General features: G+C 48.6%; 1 protein-coding gene across 3 annotated transcripts in view; it reads left to right on the plus strand.

Annotated features, from left to right (window-relative positions):
* UBE3C (ubiquitin protein ligase E3C) overlaps positions 1–20,162 on the plus strand; it is a 418,441-nt gene that overhangs the window by 48,698 nt on the left and 349,581 nt on the right. For all 3 annotated transcript variants that reach the window (XM_063921903.1, XM_063921902.1, XM_063921904.1), the window contains exons 3-4: positions 19,296–19,349; positions 19,860–19,934. In XM_063921903.1, the coding sequence (XP_063777973.1) occupies positions 19,296–19,349; positions 19,860–19,934 (129 nt within the window). The remainder of the gene's footprint in view (positions 1–19,295; positions 19,350–19,859; positions 19,935–20,162) is intronic.

A 20,162-nucleotide genomic window follows, 5' to 3' on the forward strand; every position in this document is an offset into this window, starting at 1 on the left:
TTGGAGTCACACTCAAAATTAAAGTGGAAAAACACACTACAGGCTGATCCAACTTTGATGTAATGTCCTTAAAACAAGTCAGAATGAGGCTCAGTAGTGTGTGCGGCCTCCACGTGCCTGTATGACCTCCCTACAACGCCTGGGCATGCTCCTGATGAGGTGGCGGATGGTCTCCTGAGGGATCTCCTCCCAGACCTGGACTAATGCATCCGCCAACTCCTGGACAGTCTGTGGTGCAACGTGGCGTTGGTGGATGGAGCGAGACATGATGTCCCAGATGTGCTCAATTGGATTCAGGTCTGGGGAACGGGCGGGCTAGTCCATAGCATCAATGCCTTCGTCTTGCAGGAACTGCTGACACACTCCAGCCACATGAGGTCTAGCATTGTCTTGCATTAGGAAGAACCCAGAGCTAACCGCACCAGCATATGGTCTCACAAGGGGTCTGAGGATCTCATCTCGGTACCTAATGGCAGTCAGGCTACCTCTGGCGAGCACATGGAGGGCTGTGCGGCCCCCCAAAGAAATGCCACCCCACACCATTACTGACCCACTGCCAAACCAGTCATGCTGGAGGATGTTGTAGGCAGCAGAACGTTCTCCTTGGCGTTTCCAGACTCTGTCACGTCTGTCACATGTGCTCAGTGAGAACCTGCTTTCATCTGTGAAGAGCACAGGGCGCCAGTGGCGAATTTGCCAATCTTGGTGTTCTCTGGCAAATGCCAAATGTCCTGCATGGTGTTGTGCTGTAAGCACAACCCCCACCTGTGGATGTCGGGCCCTCATACCACCCTCATGGAGTCTGTTTCAGATCGTTTGAGTAGACACATGCACATTTGTGGCTTGCTGGAGGTCATTTTGCAGGGCTCTGGCAGTGCTCCTCCTGTTCCTCCTTGCGGAGGTAGCGGTCCTGCTGCTGGGTTGTTGCACTCCTACGGCCTCCTCCACGTCTCCTGATGTACTGGCCTGTCTCCTGGTAGCGCCTCCATGCTCTGGACACTACGCTGACAGACACAGCAAACCTTCTTGCCACAGCTCGCATTGATGTGCCATCTTGGATGAGCTGCACTACCTGAGCCACTTGTGTGGGTTGTAGACTCCGTCTCATGCTACCACTAGAGTGAAAGCATCGCCAGCTTTCAAAAGTGACCAAAACATCAGCCAGAAAGCATAGGAGCTGAGAAGTGGTCTGTGGTCACCACCTGCAGAACAACTCCTTTATTGGGGGTGTCTTGCTAATTACCTAATTTGCACAACAGCATGTGAAATTGATTGCCAATCAGTGTTGCTTCCCAAGTGGACAGTTTGATTTCACAGAAGTGTGATTGACTTGGAGTTACATTGTGTTGATTAAGTGTTCCCTTTATTTCTCTATCGTCCTAGTGGATGCTGGGGTTCCTGAAAGGACCATGGGGAATAGCGGCTCCGCAGGAGACAGGGCACAAAAAGTAAAGCTTTAGGATCAGGTGGTGTGCACTGGCTCCTCCCCCTATGACCCTCCTCCAAGCCTCAGTTAGATTTTTGTGCCCGGCCGAGAAGGGTGCAATCTAGGTGGCTCTCCTAAAGAGCTGCTTAGAAAAGTTTAGCTTAGGTTTTTTATTTTACAGTGAGTCCTGCTGGCAACAGGATCACTGCAACGAGGGACTTAGGGGAGAAGAAGTGAACTCACCTGCGTGCAGGATGGATTGGCTTCTTTGGCTACTGGACATTAGCTCCAGAGGGACGATCACAGGTACAGCCTGGATGGTCACCGGAGCCTCGCCGCCGGCCCCCTTGCAGATGCTGAAAAGAGAAGAAGGTCCAGAATCGGCGGCAGAAGACTCCTCAGTCTTCTTAAGGTAGCGCACAGCACTGCAGCTGTGCGCCATTGCTCTCAGCACACTTCACACGGCAGTCACTGAGGGTGCAGGGCGCTGGGAGGGGGGCGCCCTGGGAGGCAATGTAAACCTATTTTCTCTATCGTCCTAGTGGATGCTGGGGTTCCTGAAAGGACCATGGGGAATAGCGGCTCCGCAGGAGACAGGGCACAAAAAGTAAAGCTTTTCCAGATCAGGTGGTGTGCACTGGCTCCTCCCCCTATGACCCTCCTCCAGACTCCAGTTAGATTTTTGTGCCCGGCCGAGAAGGGTGCAATTCTAGGTGGCTCTCATAAAGAGCTGCTTAGAGAAAGTTTAGCTTAGGTTTTTTATTTTACAGTGATTCCTGCTGGCAACAGGATCACTGCAACGAGGGACAGAGGGGAGAAGAAGTGAACTCACCTGCGTGCAGGATGGATTGGCTTCTTGGCTACTGGACATCAGCTCCAGAGGGACGATCACAGGTACAGCCTGGATGGTCACCGGAGCCGCGCCGCCGGCCCCCTTGCAGATGCTGAAGTAAGAAGAGGTCCAGAATCGGCGGCTGAAGACTCCTGCAGTCTTCTAAAGGTAGCGCACAGCACTGCAGCTGTGCGCCATTCTCCTCTCAGCACACTTCACACGCAGTCACTGAGGGTGCAGGGCGCTGGGGGGGGGGGCGCCCTGGGAGGCAAATGTAAACCTATATAAAGGCTAAAAATACCTCACATATAGCCCCCAGAGGCTATATGGAGATATTTAACCCCTGCCTGTATTCACAAAATAGCGGGAGATGAGCCGCCGAAAAAGGGGCGGGGCCTATCTCCTCAGCACACGGCGCCATTTCCTCTCACAGCTCCGCTGGTCAGGACGGCTCCCAGGTCTCTCCCCTGCACTGCACTACAGAAACAGGGTAAAACAGAGAGGGGGGGCAAATTTAATGGCAATATCTTGATATATATAAAGCAGCTATAAGGGAGCACTTATTATAAGGCTATCCCTGTCATATATAGCGCTTTTTGGTGTGTGCTGGCAGACTCTCCCTCTGTCTCCCCAAAGGGCTAGTGGGTCCTGTCTTCGTTTAGAGCATTCCCTGTGTGTCTGCTGTGTGTCGGTACGTGTGTGTCGACATGTATGAGGACGATATTGGTGTGGAGGCGGAGCAATTGCCAAATATGGGGATGTCACCTCCTAGGGGGTCGACACCAGAATGGATGCCTTTATTTATGGAATTACGGGATAGTGTCAACACGCTAAAGCAGTCGTTTGACGACATGAGGCGGCCGGACAATCAATTAGTGCCTGTCCAGGCGCCTCAAACACCGTCAGGGGCTGTAAAACGCCCTTTGCCTCAGTCGGTCGACACAGACCCAGACACAGGCACTGATTCCAGTGGTGACGAATCAACCGTATTTTCCAGTAGGGCCACACGTTATATGATTTTGGCAATGAAGGAGGCGTTACATTTAGCTGATACTACAGGTACCACTAAACAGGGTATTATGTGGGGTGTGAAAAAACTACCTATAGTTTTTCCTGAATCAGAAGAATTAAATGACGTGTGTGATGAAGCGTGGGTTGCCCCTGATAAAAAGCTGATAATTTCAAAGAAATTATTGGCATTATACCCTTTCCCGCCAGAGGTTAGGGAGCGCTGGGAAACACCTCCTAGGGTGGACAAGGCGCTAACACGCTTATCAAAACAAGTGGCGTTACCTTCTCCTGAGACGGCCGCACTTAAAGATCCATCAGATAGGAGGATGGAAAATATCCAAAAAAGTATATACACACATGCAGGTGTTATACTACGACCAGCTATAGCGACTGCCTGGATGTGCAGTGCTGGGGTAGTTTGGTCAGAGTCCCTGATTGAAAATATTGATACCCTGGACAGGGACAATATTTTACTGTCGTTAGAACAAATAAAGGATGCATTTCTTTATATGCGTGATGCACAGAGGGATATCTGCACACTGGCATCACGGGTAAGTGCTATGTCCATTTCGGCCAGAAGAGCTTTATGGACGCGACAGTGGACAGGCGATGCGGATTCAAAACGGCATATGGAAGTTTTGCCGTATAAAGGGGAGGAGTTATTTGGAGTCGGTCTATCAGATTTGGTGGCCACGGCTACAGCCGGGAAATCCACCTTTCTACCTCAAGTCACTCCCCAACAGAAAAAGGCACCGACTTTTCAACCGCAGCCCTTTCGTTCCTTTAAAAATAAGAGAGCAAAGGGCTATTCATATCTGCCACGAGGCAGAGGTCGAGGGAAGAAACAGCAACAGGCAGCTCCTTCCCAGGAACAGAAGCCCTCCCCGGCTTCTACAAAAGCCTCAGCATGACGCTGGGGCTTCTCAAGCGGACTCGGGGACGGTGGGAGGTCGTCTCAGAAATTACAGCGCGCAGTGGGCTCACTCGCAGGTAGATCCCTGGATCCTGCAGATAATATCTCAGGGGTACAGGTTGGAATTAGAGACAGATCCACCTCGCCGTTTCCTGAAGTCTGCTTTACCAACGTCCCCTTCCGAAAGGGAGACGGTTTTGGAAGCCATTCACAAGCTGTACTCTCAGCAGGTGATAGTCAAGGTACCTCTTCTACAACAAGGGAAGGGGTATTATTCCACTCTATTTGTGGTACCGAAGCCGGATGGCTCGGTAAGGCCTATTCTAAATCTGAAGTCCTTGAACCTGTACATAAAGAAGTTCAAGTTCAAGATGGAGTCACTCAGAGCAGTGATAGCGAACCTGGAAGAAGGGGACTTTATGGTAACCTTGGACATCAAGGATGCGTATCTCCACGTTCCAATTTACCCCTCACACCAGGGGTACCTCAGGTTCGTTGTACAAAACTGTCACTATCAGTTTCAGACGCTGCCGTTTGGTTTGTCCACGGCACCTCGGGTCTTTACAAAGGTAATGGCCGAGATGATGATGATTCTTCGAAGAAAAGGCGTATTAATTATCCCATACTTGGACGATCTCCTAATAAGGGCAAGGTCCAGAGAACAGCTAGAGATGGGATTAGCAATATCTCAAGAGGTGCTAAAGCAGCATGGATGGATTCTGAATATTCCAAAATCCAAATTAATGCCGACAACTCGTCTGCTGTTCCTAGGGATGATTCTGGACACGGTTCAGAAAAAGGTTTTTCTTCCCGAGGAAAAAGCCAAGGAGTTATCCGACCTGGTCAGGAATCTACTAAAACCAGGAAAGGTGTCTGTACATCAATGCACGCATCTTCAGATGCACCTGCGGATAACCCTGTCTCCAAGGACAAGGGTATATCTTCTGTGGTGGTTGCAGAGGGCTCATCTATTGGAGGGCCGCAGATTCGGCATACAGGATTGGATCCTGGTGACCACGGACGCCAGCCTGAGAGGCTGGGGAGCAGTCACACAAGGAAGAAACTTCCAGGGAGTGTGGTCGAGCCTGGAAAAGTCTCTTCACATAAACATTCTGGAACTAAGAGCAATCTACAATGCTCTAAGCCAGGCGGAACCTCTGCTTCAAGGAAGACCGGTGTTGATCCAGTCGGACAACATCACGGCAGTCGCCCATGTAAACAGACAGGGCGGCACAAGAAGCAGGAGTGCAATGGCAGAAGCTGCCAGGATCCTTCGCTGGGCGGAGAATCACGTGATAGCACTGTCAGCAGTGTTCATCCCGGGAGTGGACAACTGGGAAGCAGACTTCCTCAGCAGACACGATCTTCACCCGGGAGAGTGGGGACTTCATCCAGAAGTTTTCCACATGCTAATAAACCGTTGGGAAAGACCAATGGTGGACATGATGGCGTCTCGCCTCAACAAAAAACTGGACAGGTATTGCGCCAGGTCAAGAGATCCGCAGGCAATAGCTGTGGACGCGCTGGTAACACCTTGGGTGTACCAGTCGGTGTATGTGTTTCCTCCTCTGCCTCTCATACCAAAGGTATTGAGAATCATACGGCAAAGCGGAGTAAGAACGATACTAGTGGCTCCGGATTGGCCAAGAAGGTCTTGGTACCCGGAACTTCAAGAGATGGTCACGGACGATCCGTGGCCTCTACCTCTAAGACAGGACCTGCTTCAGCAGGGACCGTGTCTATTCCAAGACTTACCGCGGCTGCGTTTGACGGCATGGCGGTTGAACGCCAGATCCTAAAAGGAAAAGGCATTCCAGAAGAAGTCATTCCTACCTTGATTAAGGCAAGAAAGGAAGTCACCGCGAAGCATTATCACCGCATTTGGCGGAAATATGTTGCGTGGTGCGAGGATCGGAGTGCTCCGACGGAGGAATTTCAACTGGGTCGTTTCCTACATTTCCTGCAATCAGGATTGTCTATGGGTCTCAAATTGGGATCTATTAAGGTTCAAATTTCGGCCCTGTCAATATTCTTCCAAAAAGAATTGGCCTCAGTTCCTGAGGTCCAGACTTTTGTCAAAGGAGTACTGCATATACAGCCTCCTGTGGTGCCTCCGGTGGCACCGTGGGATCTAAATGTAGTTTTAGATTTCCTCAAATCCCATTGGTTTGAACCACTAAAAAATGTGGATTTGAAATATCTCACATGGAAAGTGACTATGTTACTGGCCCTGGCGTCCGCCAGGAGAGTATCTGAACTGGCGGCTTTATATTATAAAAGCCCTTATTTAATTTTCCATTCGGATAGGGCAGAGCTGCGGACGCGTCCGCATTTTCTCCCTAAGGTGGTATCAGCGTTTCACCTGAACCAGCCTATTGTAGTGCCTGCGGCTACAAGCGACTTGGAGGACTCCAAGTTGTTGGACGTTGTCAGAGCTTTAAAAATATACATTTCAAGGACGGCTGGAGTCAGAAAATCTGACTCGCTGTTTATACTGTATGCACCCAACAAGTTGGGTGCGCCTGCTTCTAAGCAGTCGATTGCTCGTTGGATTTGTAACACAATTCAACTTGCACATTCTGTGGCAGGCCTGCCACAGCCTAAATCTGTTAAGGCCCATTCCACAAGGAAGGTGGGCTCATCTTGGGCGGCTGCCCGAGGGGTCTCGGCATTACAACTCTGCCGAGCAGCTACGTGGTCAGCGGAGAACACGTTTGTAAAATTCTACAAATTTGATACCCTGGCAAAGGAGGACCTGGAGTTCTCTCATTCGGTGCTGCAGAGTCATCCGCACTCTCCCGCCCGTTTGGGAGCTTTGGTATAATCCCCATGGTCCTTTCAGGAACCCCAGCATCCACTAGGACGATAGAGAAAATAAGAATTTACTTACCGATAATTCTATTTCTCGGAGTCCGTAGTGGATGCTGGGCGCCCATCCCAAGTGCGGATTATCTGCAATACTTGTACATAGTTATTGTTAACTAATTCGGGTTATTGTTTAGGGAGCCATCTTTCAGAGGCTCCTCTGTTATCATACTGTTAACTGGGTTTAGATCACAAGTTGTACGGTGTGATTGGTGTGGCTGGTATGAGTCTTACCCGGGATTCAAAATCCTCCCTTATTGTGTACGCTCGTCCGGGCACAGTACCTAACTGGAGTCTGGAGGAGGGTCATAGGGGGAGGAGCCAGTGCACACCACCTGATCTGGAAAAGCTTTACTTTTTGTGCCCTGTCTCCTGCGGAGCCGCTATTCCCCATGGTCCTTTCAGGAACCCCAGCATCCACTACGGACTCCGAGAAATAGAATTATCGGTAAGTAAATTCTTATTTTTTGGCAAAAAATACCTCACATATAGCCTCCGGGGGCTATATGGAGATATTTAACCCCTGCCAGAATCCGTTGAAGAGCGGGAGACGAGCCCGCCGAAAAAGGGGCGGGGCCTATCTCCTCAGCACACAGCGCCATTTTCCCTCACAGAAAGGCTGGAGGGAAGGCTCCCAGGCTCTCCCCTGCACTGCACTACAGAAACAGGGTTAAAACAGAGAGGGGGGGCACTAATTTGGCGTTAGAAATATATAAAAAGATGCTATAAGGGAAAACACTTATATAAGGTTGTCCCTATATAATTATAGCGTTTTTTGGTGTGTGCTGGCAAACTCTCCCTCTGTCTCTCCAAAGGGCTAGTGGGTCCTGTCCTCTATCAGAGCATTCCCTGTGTGTGTGCTGTGTGTCGGTACGTGTGTGTCGACATGTATGAGGACGATGTTGGTGAGGAGGCGGAGCAATTGCCTGTAATGGTGATGTCACTCTCTAGGGAGTCGACACCGGAATGGATGGCTTATTTAGGGAATTACGTGATAATGTCAACACGCTGCAAGGTCGGTTGACGACATGAGACGGCCGACAAACAATTAGTACCGGTCCAGACGTCTCAAAAACACCGTCAGGGGTTTTAAAACGCCCGTTTACCTTAGTCGGTCGACACAGACACAGACACGGACACTGAATCCAGTGTCGACGGTGAATAAACAAACGTATTCCTTATTAGGGCCACACGTTAAGGGCAATGAAGGAGGTGTTACATATTTCTGATACTACAAGTACCACAAAAGAGGGTATTATGTGGGATGTGAAAAAACTACCTGTAGTTTTTCCTGAATCAGATAAATTAAATGAAGTGTGTGATGATGCGTGGGTTCCCCCCGATAGAAAATTATTGGCGGTATACCCTTTCCCGCCAGAAGTTAGGGCGCGTTGGGAAACACCCCTTAGGGTGGATAAGGCGCTCACACGCTTATCAAAACAAGTGGCGGTACCGTCTATAGATAGGGCCGTCCTCAAGGAGCCAGCTGACAGGAGGCTGGAAAATATCATATAAAAGTATATACACACATACTGGTGTTATACTGCGACCAGCGATCGCCTCAGCCTGGATGTGCAGAGCTGGGGTGGCTTGGTCGGATTCCCTGACTAAAAATATTGATACCCTTGACAGGGACAGTATTTTATTGACTATAGAGCATTTAAAGGATGCATTTCTATATATGCGAGATGCACAGAGGGATATTTGCACTCTGGCATCAAGAGTAAGTGCGATGTCCATATCTGCCAGAAGATGTTTATGGACACGACAGTGGTCAGGTGATGCAGATTCCAAACGGCACAAAGGTGTATTGCCGTATAAAGGAAGAGGAGTTATTTGGGGTCGGTCCATCGGACCTGGTGGCCACGGCAACTGCTGGAAAATCCACCGTTTTTACCCTAAGTCACATCTCTGCAGAAAAAGACACCGTCTTTTCAGCCTCAGTCCTTTCGTCCCTATAAGAGTCATATTTGCCCAGGGATAGAGGAAAGGGAAGAAGACTGCAGCAGGCAGCCCATTCCCAGGAACAGAAGCCTTCCACCGCTTCTGCCAAGCTCTCAGCATGACGCTGGGACCGTACAGGACCCCTGGATCCTACAAGTAGTATCCCAGGGGTACAGATTGGAATGTCGAAACGTTTCCCCCTCGCAGGCTCCTGAAGTCTGCTTTACCAAGGTATCCCTCCGACAAGGAGGCAGTATGGGAAAAAATTCACAAGCTGTATTCCCAGCAGGTGATAATCAAATTACCCCTCCTACAACAAGGAAAGGGGTATTATTCCACACTATATTGTGGTACTGAAGCCAGAAGGCTAGGTGAGACCTATTCTAAATCTAAAAAAATTTGAACACTTACAAAGGTTCAAATCAAGATGGAGTCACTCAGAGCAGTGATAACGAACCAGGAAGAAGGGGACTATATAGTGTCCCGGGACATCAGGGATGCTTACCTCCATGTCCCAAATTTGCCCTTCTCACTAAGGGTACCTCAGGTTCGTGGTATAGAACTGTCACTGTCAGTTTCAGACGCTGCCGTTTGGATTGTCCACGGCACCCCGGGTCTTTACCAAGGTAATGGCCGAAATGATGATTCTTCTTCGAAGAAAAGGCGTCTTAATTACCCCTTACTTGGACGATCTCCTGATAAGGGCAAAGTCCAGGGAACAGTTGGAGGTCGGAGTAGCACTATCTCGGATACTGCTACAACAGCACGGATGGATTCTAAATATTCCAAAATCGCAGCTGATCCTGACGACACGTCTGCTGTGCCTAGGGATGATTCTGGACACAGTCCAGAAAAAGGTGTTTCTCCCGGAAGAGAAAGCCAGGGAGTTATCCGAGCTAGTCAAGAACCTCCTAAAACCAGGAAAAGTGTCAGTGCATCATTGCACAAGGGTCCTGGTAAAAATGGTGGCTTCCTACGAAGAAATTCCATTCGGCAGATTTCACGCAAGAACTTTTCAGTGGGATCTGCTGGACAAATGGTCCGGATCGCATCTTCAGATGCATCAGCGGATAACCCTATATCCAAGGACAAGGGTGTCTCTCCTGTGGTGGTTACAGAGTGCTCATCTTCTAGAGGGCCGCAGATTCGGCATTCAGGATTGGATGCTGGTGACCACGGAGGCCAGCCCGAGAGGCTGGGGAGCAGTCACACAAGGAAAAAATTTCCAGGGAGTGTGATCAAGTCTGGAGACTTTTCTCCACATAAATATACTGGAGCTAAGGGTAAATTTATAATGCTCTAAGCTTAGCAAGACCTCTGCTTCAAGGTCAGCCGGTATTGATCCAGTGGGAAAAACATCACGGCAGTCGCCCACGTAAACAGACAGGGCGGCACAAGAAGCAGGAGGGCAATGGCAAAAACTGCAAGGACTTTTCGCTGGGCGGAAAATCATGTGATAGCACTGTCAGCAGTGTTTCATTCCGGGAGTGGAAACTGGGAAGCAGACTTCCTCAGCAGGCACGACCTCCACCCGGAAGAGTGGAAACTTCATCGGGAAGTTTTTCCACATGATTGTGAACCGTTGGGAAATACCAAAGGTGGACATGATGGCGTCCCGTCTGAACAAAAAACGGGACAGGTATTGCGCCAGGTCAAGAGACCCTCAGGCAATAGCTGTGGACGTTCTGGTAACACCGTGGGTGTACCAGTCGGTGTATGTGTTCCCTCCTCTGCTTCTCATACCTAAGGTACTGAGAATTATAAGACGTAGAGGAGTAAGAACTATACTCATGGCTCCGGATTGGCCAAGAAGGACTTGGTACCCGGAACTTCAAGAGATGCTCACAGAGGACTTATGGCCTCTGCCGCTAAGAAGGGACTTGCTTCAGCAAGTACCATGTCTGTTCCAAGACTTACCGCAGCTGCGTTTGACGGCATGGCGGTGGAACGCCGGATCCTAAGGGAAAAAGGCATTCCGGAAGAGGTCATTCCTACCCTGGTCAAAGCCAGGAAGGAGGTGACCGCACAACATTATCACCACATGTGGCGGAAATATGTTGCGTGGTGTGAGGCCAGGAAGGCCCCACGAAGAAATTTCAACTCGGTCGATTCCTGCATTTCCTGCAAACAGGAGTGTCTATGGGCCTCAAATTGGGGCCCATTAAGGTTCAAATTTCGGCCCTGTCGATTTTCTTCCAGAAAGAATTGGCTTCAGTTCCTGAAGTCCAGAAGTTTGTCAAGGGAGTATTGCATATACAACCCCCTTTTGTGCCTCCAGTGGCACTGTGGGATCTCAACGTAGTTCTGGGATTCCTCAAATCACATTGGTTTAAAACCAGTCAAATCTGTGGATTTGAAGCATCTCACATGAAAAGTGACCATGCTCTTGGCTCTGGCCTGGGCCAGGCGAGTGTCAAATTGGTGGGTTTTTTTCTCAAAAAAGCCCATATCTGTTTGTCCATTCGGACAGGGCAGAGCTGCGGACTCGTCCCCAGTTCTCTCCCTAAGGTGGTGTCAGTGTTTCACCTGAACCAGCTTATTGTGGTGCCTTGCGCCTACTAGGGACTTGGAGGACTCCAAGTTGCTGGATGTTGTCAGGGCCCTGAAAGTATAGGTTCCAGGACGGCTGGAGTCAGGAAAACTGACTTGCTGTTATCCTGTATGCACCCAACAAACTGGGTGCTCTTGCTTCTAAGCAGACTATTGCTAGTTGGATGTGTAATACAATTCAGCTTGCACATTCTGTGGCAGGCCTGCCACAGCCAAAATATGTAAATGCCCATTCCACAAGGAAGGTGGGCTCATCTTGGGCGGCTGCCCGAGGGGTCTCGGCTTTACAACTTTGCCGAGCGGCTATTTAGTCAGGGGCAAACACGTTTGTAAAATCCTACAAATTTGATACCCTGGCTAAGGAGGACCTGGAGTTCTCTCATTCGGTGCTGCAGAGTCATCCGCACTCTCCCGCCCGTTTGGGAGCTTTGGTATAATCCCCATGGTCCTTTCAGGAACCCCAGCATCCACTAGGACGATAGAGAAAATAAGAATTTACTTACCGATAATTCTATTTCTCGGAGTCCGTAGTGGATGCTGGGCGCCCATCCCAAGTGCGGATTATCTGCATTACTTGTACATAGTTACAAAAATCGGGTTATTATTGTTGTGAGCCATCTTTTCAGAGGCTCCGCTGTTATCATACTGTTAACTGGGTTCAGATCACAGGTTGTACAGTGTGATTGGTGTGGCTGGTATGAGTCTTACCCGGGATTCAAAATCCTTCCTTATTGTGTACGCTCGTCCGGGCACAGTATCCTAACTGAGGCTTGGAGGAGGGTCATAGGGGGAGGAGCCAGTGCACACCACCTGATCCTAAAGCTTTACTTTTTGTGCCCTGTCTCCTGCGGAGCCGCTATTCCCCATGGTCCTTTCAGGAACCCCAGCATCCACTACGGACTCCGAGAAATAGAATTATCGGTAAGTAAATTCTTATTTTTTTTTTGAGCAGTGTGTGTGTGTGTGTGTATATATATATATATATATATATATTTATTTATTAATGTGTGTTCACATCTTATACTAATTTATAAGCAAAGTTTAAAGTAAAATTAAAATTTACAGAACTTCTTTTTCTCTAACGTCCTAAGTGGATGTTGGGACTCCGTAAGGACCATGGGGAATAGCGGCTCCGCAGGAGACTGGGCACAAAAGTAAAAGTTTGAACTAGCTGGTGTGCACTGGCTCCTCCCCCTATGACCCTCCTCCAAGCCTCAGTTAGATTCTTGTGCCCGAACGAGAAGGGTGCATGCTGGGTGGCTCTCCTGAGCTGCTTAGAGTAAAAGTTTATTTTAGGTTTTTTATTTTCAGTGAGTCCTGCTGGCAACAGGCTCACTGCATCGTGGGACTAAGGGGAGAAGAAGCGAACTCACCTGCGTGCAGAGTGGATTGGGCTTCTTAGGCTACTGGACATTAGCTCCAGAGGGACGATCACAGGTTCAGCCTGGATGGGTCCCGGAGCCGCGCCGCCGGCCCCGTTACAGAGCCAGAAGAACGAAGAGGTCCGATGAAATCGGCGGCAGAAGACGTTCCTGTCTTCAACTAAGGTAGCGCACAGCACTGCAGCTGTGCGCCATTGCTCTCAGCACACTTCACACTCCGGTCACTGAGGGTGCAGGGCGCTGGGGGGGAGCGCCCTGAGACGCAATAAAGACTGAAATACCTTAGGATGGCAAAAGAAATACATCACATATAGCTCCTGGGCTATATGGATGTATTTAACCCCTGCCAGTTTTCCAGAAAAAAGCGGGAGATAAGGCCGTCGTGAAGGGGCGGAGCCTATCTCCTCAGCACACAAGCGCCATTTTCCCTCACAGTTCCGCTGGAAGGACGGCTCCCTGACTCTCCCCTGCAGTCCCTACAGAATCAGGGTAAAAACGAGAGAGGGGGGGCACTATTGGCAGCTAAATTATAAACAGCAGCTATAAAAGGGAGTAACACTTATATAAGGTTATCCCTATATATATATAGCGCTCTGGTGTGTGCTGGCAAACTCTCCCTCTGTCTCCCCAAAGGGCTAGTGGGGTCCTGTCCTCTATCAGAGCATTCCCTGTGTGTGTGCTGGGTGTCGGTACGATTGTGTCGACATGTATGAGGAGGAAAATGATGTGGAAGCAGAGCAATTGCCTGTGTTAGTGATGTCACCCCCTAGGGAGTCGACACCTGACTGGATTGTTGTATTTAAAGAACTACGTGACAATGTCAGCACTTTACAAAAAACTGTTGACGACATGAGACAGCCGACAAATCAATTAGTGCCTGTCCAGGCGTCTCAGACACCGTCAGGGGCGATAAAACGCCCGTTACCTCAGTGGGTCGACACAGACCCAGACACAGATACTGAGTCCAGTGTCGACGGTGAGGAGACAAACGTAATGTCCAGTAGGGCCACACGTTACATGATCACGGCAATGAAGGAGGCATTGAACATTTCTGACACTACAAGTACCACAAAGAAGGGTATTATGTGGTGAGTAAAAAAACTACCCGTAGCTTTTCCTGAGTCAGATGAATTAAATGAGGTGTGTGATAAAGCGTGGGTTTCCCCCGATAAAAAAGTGCTAATTTCTAATAAATTATTGGCACTATACCCTTTCCCGCCAGAGGTTAGGGCGCGTTGGGAAACACCCCCTAGAGTAGAAAAAGCGCTCACACGTTTATCTAAACAAGTAGCGTTACCGTCTCCTGATACGGCTGCCCTCAAAGAACCAGCGGATAGAAGGCTGGAAAATATCCTGAAGGGTATATACACACATACTGGTGTTATACTGCGACCAGCAATCGCCTCAGCCTGGATGTGCAGTGCTGGAGTGGCGTGGTCGGATTCCCTGACTGAAAATATTGATACCCTGGATAGGGACAGTATATTACTAACTATAGAGCATTTGAAGGATGCATTACTATATATGCGTGATGCACAGAGGGATATTTGCACCCTGGCATCAAGAGTGAGTGCTATGTCCATTTCTGCCAGAAGAGCGTTATGGACGCGACAGTGGTCAGGGGATGCGGATTCCAAACGACATATGGAAGTATTGCCGTATAAAGGGGAGGAGTTATTTGGGGCCGGTCTATCGGACCTGGTGGCCACGGCAACGGCCGGAAAGTCCACCTTTTTACCCCAGGTCACCTCTCAGCAGAAAAAGACACCGTCTTTTCAAACTCCGTCCTTTCGTTCCCATAAGTACAAGCGGGCACAAGGCCACTCATTTCTGCCCCGGGGCAGAGGAAGAGGAAAAAGACTGCACCAGGCAGCCTCTTCCCAGGAGCAGAAGCCCTCCTCTGCTTCTGCCAAGTCTTCAGCATGACGCTGGGGCTTTACAAGCGGACTCGGACACGGTGGGGGCCCGTCTCAAAAATTTCAACGCGCAGTGGGCTCACTCGCAAGTGGACCCCTGGATTCTGCAGGTAGTATCACAGGGGTACAAACTGTAATTCGAGACGTCTCCCCCTCGCCGGTTCCTGAAGTCTGCTCTACCAAAGTCTCCCTCCGACAGGGAGGCAGTTTTGGAAGCCATTCACAAGCTGTATTCCCAGCAGGTGATAATCAAGGTACCTCTCCTACAACAGGGAAAGGGGTATTATGCCACGCTGTTTGTGGTACCGAAGCCGGACGGCTCGGTGAGACCAATTTTAAATCTAAAATCCTTGAACACTTACATAAAGAGGTTCAAATTCAAGATGGAGTCACTCAGAGCAGTGATAGCAAACCTGGAAGAAGGGGACTATATGGTGTCTCTGGACATCAAAGATGCTTATCTCCACGTCCCAATCTACCCTTCTCACCAAGGGTACCTCAGGTTTGTAGTACAAAACTGTCATTATCAGTTTCAGACGCTGCCGTTTGGGTTGTCCACGGCACCTCGGGTCTTTACCAAGGTAATGGCCGAAATGATGATTCTTCTTCGAAGAAAAGGCGTTTTAATTATCCCTTACTTGGACGATCTCCTGATAAGGGCAAGGTCCAGGGAACAGTTAGAAGTCGGAGTAGCACTATCTCAGTTAGTGTTACGTCAGCACGGGTGGATTCTAAATATTCCAAAATCGCAGCTGATTCCAACAACACGTCTCCTGTTCCTAGGAATGATTCTGGACACAGTCCAGAAAAAGGTGTTTCTCCCAGAGGAGAAGGCCAGGGAGTTATCCGAGCTAGTCAGGAATCTCCTAAAACCAGGCCAGGTGTCAGTGCATCAGTGCACGAGGGTCCTGGGAAAAATGGTGGCTTCTTACGAAGCGATTCCATTCGGAAGATTCCATGCAAGAACGTTTCAGTGGGATCTTCTGGACAAATGGTCCGGATCGCATCTTCAGATGCATCAGCGGATAACCCTGTCGCCAAGGACAAGGGTGTCTCTTCTGTGGTGGCTGCAGAGTGCTCATCTACTAGAGGGCCGCAGATTCGGCATTCAGGATTGGATCCTGGTGACCACGGATGCCAGCCTGAGAGGCTGGGGAGCAGTCACACAGGGACGAAATTTCCAGGGCTTGTGGTCAAGCATGGAAACATCTCTTCATATAAACATTCTGGAACTAAGGGCCATTTACAATGCCCTAAGTCAAGCAAAACCCCTGCTTCAGGGTCAGGCGGTATTGATCCAATCGGACAACATCACGTCAGTCGCCCACGTAAACAGACAGGGCGGCACGAGAAGCAGGAGGGCGATGGCAGAAGCTGCAAGGATTCTTCGCTGGGCGGAGAATCATGTGATAGCACTGTCAGCAGTGTTCATTCCGGGAGTGGACAACTGGGAAGCGGACTTCCTCAGCAGACACGACCTTTACCCGGGGGAGTGGGGACTTCATCCAGAAGTCTTCGAAGAGATGGTAAACCGTTGGGAAAAACCAAAGGTGGACATGATGGCGTCCCGTCTCAACAAAAAACTAGACAGATATTGCGCCAGGTCAAGGGACCCTCAGGCAATAGCGGTGGACGCTCTGGTAACACCATGGGGGTACCAGTCAGTGTATGTGTTCCCTCCTCTGCCTCTCATACCAAAAGTACTGAGAATCATAAAAAGGAGAGGAGTAAGAACTATACTCGTGGTTCCGGATTGGCCAAGAAGGACTTGGTACCCGGAACTTCAAGAGATGCTCACGGAGGAACCGTGGCCTCTACCTCTAAGAAAGGACCTGCTCCAGCAGGGGCCTTGTCTGTTCCAAGACTTACCGCGGCTGCGTTTGACGGCATGGCGGTTGAACGCCGGATCCTGAAGGAAAAAGGCATTCCAGAAGAAGTCATCCCTACCCTGATAAAGGCCAGGAAGGATGTAACCGCAAAACATTATCACCGCATTTGGCGAAAATATGTTGCGTGGTGTGAGGCCAAAGAGGCCCCTACAGAGGAATTTCAACTGGGTCGCTTCCTACATTTCCTGCACACATGACTGTCTATGGGCCTAAAATTAGGGTCCATTAAGGTTCAAATTTCGGCCCTGTCGATTTTCTTCCAAAAAGAACTGGCTTCAGTGCCTGAAGTCCAGACGTTTGTCAAAGGGGTACTGCATATACAGCCTCCTTTTGTGCCCCCGGTGGCACCTTGGGATCTCAATGTGGTTTTGGGGTTCCTAAAATCACATTGGTTTGAACCACTCACCACTGTGGAATTAAAATATCTCACATGGAAGGTGGTAATGCTGTTAGCCCTGGCTTCAGCCAGGCGTGTCTCAGAATTGGCGGCTTTATCTTATAAAAGCCCTTACCTGATTTTTCACACGGATAGGGCAGAATTGAGGACTCGTCCTCAATTTCTCCCAAAGGTGGTTTCAGCGTTTCACGTGAACCAGCCTATTGTGGTGCCTGCGGCTACTAGGGACTTGGAGGACTCCAAGTTACTGGACGTAGTCAGTGCCCTGAAAATATATATTTCCAGGACGGCTGGAGTCAGGAAATCTGACTCGCTGTTTATCCTGTATGCACCCAACAAGCTGGGTGCTCCTGCTTCTAAGCAGACGATTGCTCGTTGGATTTGTAGTACAATTCAGCTTGCACATTCTGTGGCAGGCCTGCCACAGCCAAAATCTGTAAAAGCCCATTCCACAAGGAAGGTGGGCTCATCTTGGGCGGCTGCCCGAGGGGTCTCGGCTTTACAACTTTGCCGAGCAGCTACTTGGTCAGGGGCAAACACGTTTGCTAAATTCTACAAATTTGATACCCTGGCTGAGGAGGACCTGGAGTTCTCTCATTCGGTGCTGCAGAGTCATCCGCACTCTCCCGCCCGTTTGGGAGCTTTGGTATAATCCCCGTGGTCCTTACGGAGTCCCAGCATCCACTTAGGACGTTAGAGAAAATAAGAATTTACTTACCGATAATTCTATTTCTCATAGTCCGTAGTGGATGCTGGGCGCCCATCCCAAGTGCGGATTGTCTGCAATACTTGTATATAGTTATTGTTACAAAATTCGGGTTATTATTGTTGTGAGCCATCTTTTCAGAGGCTCCTTCGTTTATCATACTGTTAACTGGGTTCAGATCACAGGTTGTACGGTGTGATTGGTGTGGCTGGTATGAGTCTTACCCGGGATTCAAGATCCTTCCTTATTATGTACGCTCGTCCGGGCACAGTATCCTAACTGAGGCTTGGAGGAGGGTCATAGGGGGAGGAGCCAGTGCACACCAGCTAGTTCAAGCTTTTACTTTTGTGCCCAGTCTCCTGCGGAGCCGCTATTCCCCATGGTCCTTACGGAGTCCCAGCATCCACTACGGACTATAAGAAATAGAATTATCGGTAAGTAAATTATTATTATTTACATTATTGAAAGTGTTTTTGTGAAAGGCGAGTATACATAAAGGTTTGTGTTTGTTCCTACTCTAGAGCATCTTGCATACAGGTGTCCATGGGATAAGCAGTCCTCTTATAGTTGAAGCCCAACAACTTTGTGTTTGTCCCTGGCATTTATTGATCAACTGGAAATTGCAAGCATTTAAATTGAAACGGTACCCAAAAATTTGCCGCTCTGTAATGTTGTCGCTCTGTGGTCTAATAGCTTCATTTTTCGGTACTAAGAAACTATGTAAGATTTGGCAGCTTCACCTAGAGAGCTGTGGAAGATATTAGCGTATAAACAAATAAACTTACGAACTTATGCTTATCTATATAATCTTATTACCTGCCAAACACGCCTCAGCAGATATGTCCAATTTCACAGTATACAGTATGTGACCTGAGCACAATAACAATACCAATAAAAACCTGATCAAAATTAAGTAGAACTTTACTCTTAAGCTGTCAATGCATTAGAAGGATATTATTTTCATCAGCCAACTAGTTGGTTGGAATGATAATCTGTCTGTCAGTGTGTGGGAGCAAACGATAGTCACCTCCCTCTCTCCCCCCTGTAAGTAGCGAGCGCCCCATAGCCACTGCCCTCCTCTCCCAATCAGCCCACTCACTGGGAACAATGGCAACCACCATGCACCTTCCCATACCCCCCCCGCATTGACACCGATGGTCTCTGTGAACGCTCCCGCAACCGCCATGCACCCCCCCAAATGCAGTGGCTGTGTGATCAGTGAACCGCTCTGAATCCGCCTATGTGTACAGTTTTGCCACAATGATGTTGCACTGACCCTCTGGCCTGAGCACAGAACAGATGGATTTTTATATTTAGCTCCACATACAGGTACAATTATAGACATATCTAGTACATGCATCTTTTTTTTTTCTTGTTCTAATTTTGCTTGTTTAAAATATGTATTCAGATTGGCTAAATGTTTTTAAAGTCTTACCTGACACAGTCACTGGAATTGTCTTCTAGGAAGAAAAAGCATCTCTTCTCCACCGTACCCAGGAAGAACGTCGTAAGAGGGAGGTATGACAAATATTGTTTTATAATGAAAGTCAATTGGAGCATAAGGACCACGTCCAATACGTTTTTGAGTAAACCGAACCAATATGGACCTATTATTCAATTATATATATATATATATATATATATATAAATAATTTCTTTGCAGCAGTAGCACAATTTATTTGATGCCGTTAAATTGCTCTGTTCTTCCGTTGTGAAATATTAATACCATTAGTAACACCCAAGTTACTTCTGTGGTAAAACTGCAGAGGAATATTGTAGTTTCTGTTTCTTTCACAGACTGTTATTCCGGCCTCTCGTATTGTGGAGCGCCACTGGCATTAACTAAGAGAGTTGAAAAAGAGTGCGAATTAGAAGCATTAGCAGCACCTATTATATGTTCATTTTTCCTCAGAACTTAAAATACCAGCAGGTTGCAGCATGTGTGAGCATGGCAATACCGTCTGCCCATCAGCCTATTGCACACATATTTGTATATTCATAGAAACCTTATTCTGTGTTGTTTTACAGGAAGAAAGGAGAAGGCTAAAGAATGCAATAATCATCCAGTCCTTTATTAGAGGCTACAAGGACAGGAAACAGCAAGTATGTATGTTACTGTACCATCATCATATTGGTCCTTGTGCTTAATGTGACACAGGACATTCTCCATCACATGGATTCTTGTCTTTCTTAGATTTGAATATTTGTTTAAAATGTTTATTGCATATAAATATTCACAACATTTCTCATACGTCCTAGAGGATGCTGGGGTCACTTCAAGAACCATGGGGAATAGACTGGATCCGCAGGTGACCTGGGCACTTTAAGACT

This window comes from Pseudophryne corroboree, chromosome 5 (assembly GCF_028390025.1).
Source record: "Pseudophryne corroboree isolate aPseCor3 chromosome 5, aPseCor3.hap2, whole genome shotgun sequence".
NCBI classification, from domain to species: Eukaryota; Metazoa; Chordata; class Amphibia; order Anura; family Myobatrachidae; genus Pseudophryne; species Pseudophryne corroboree.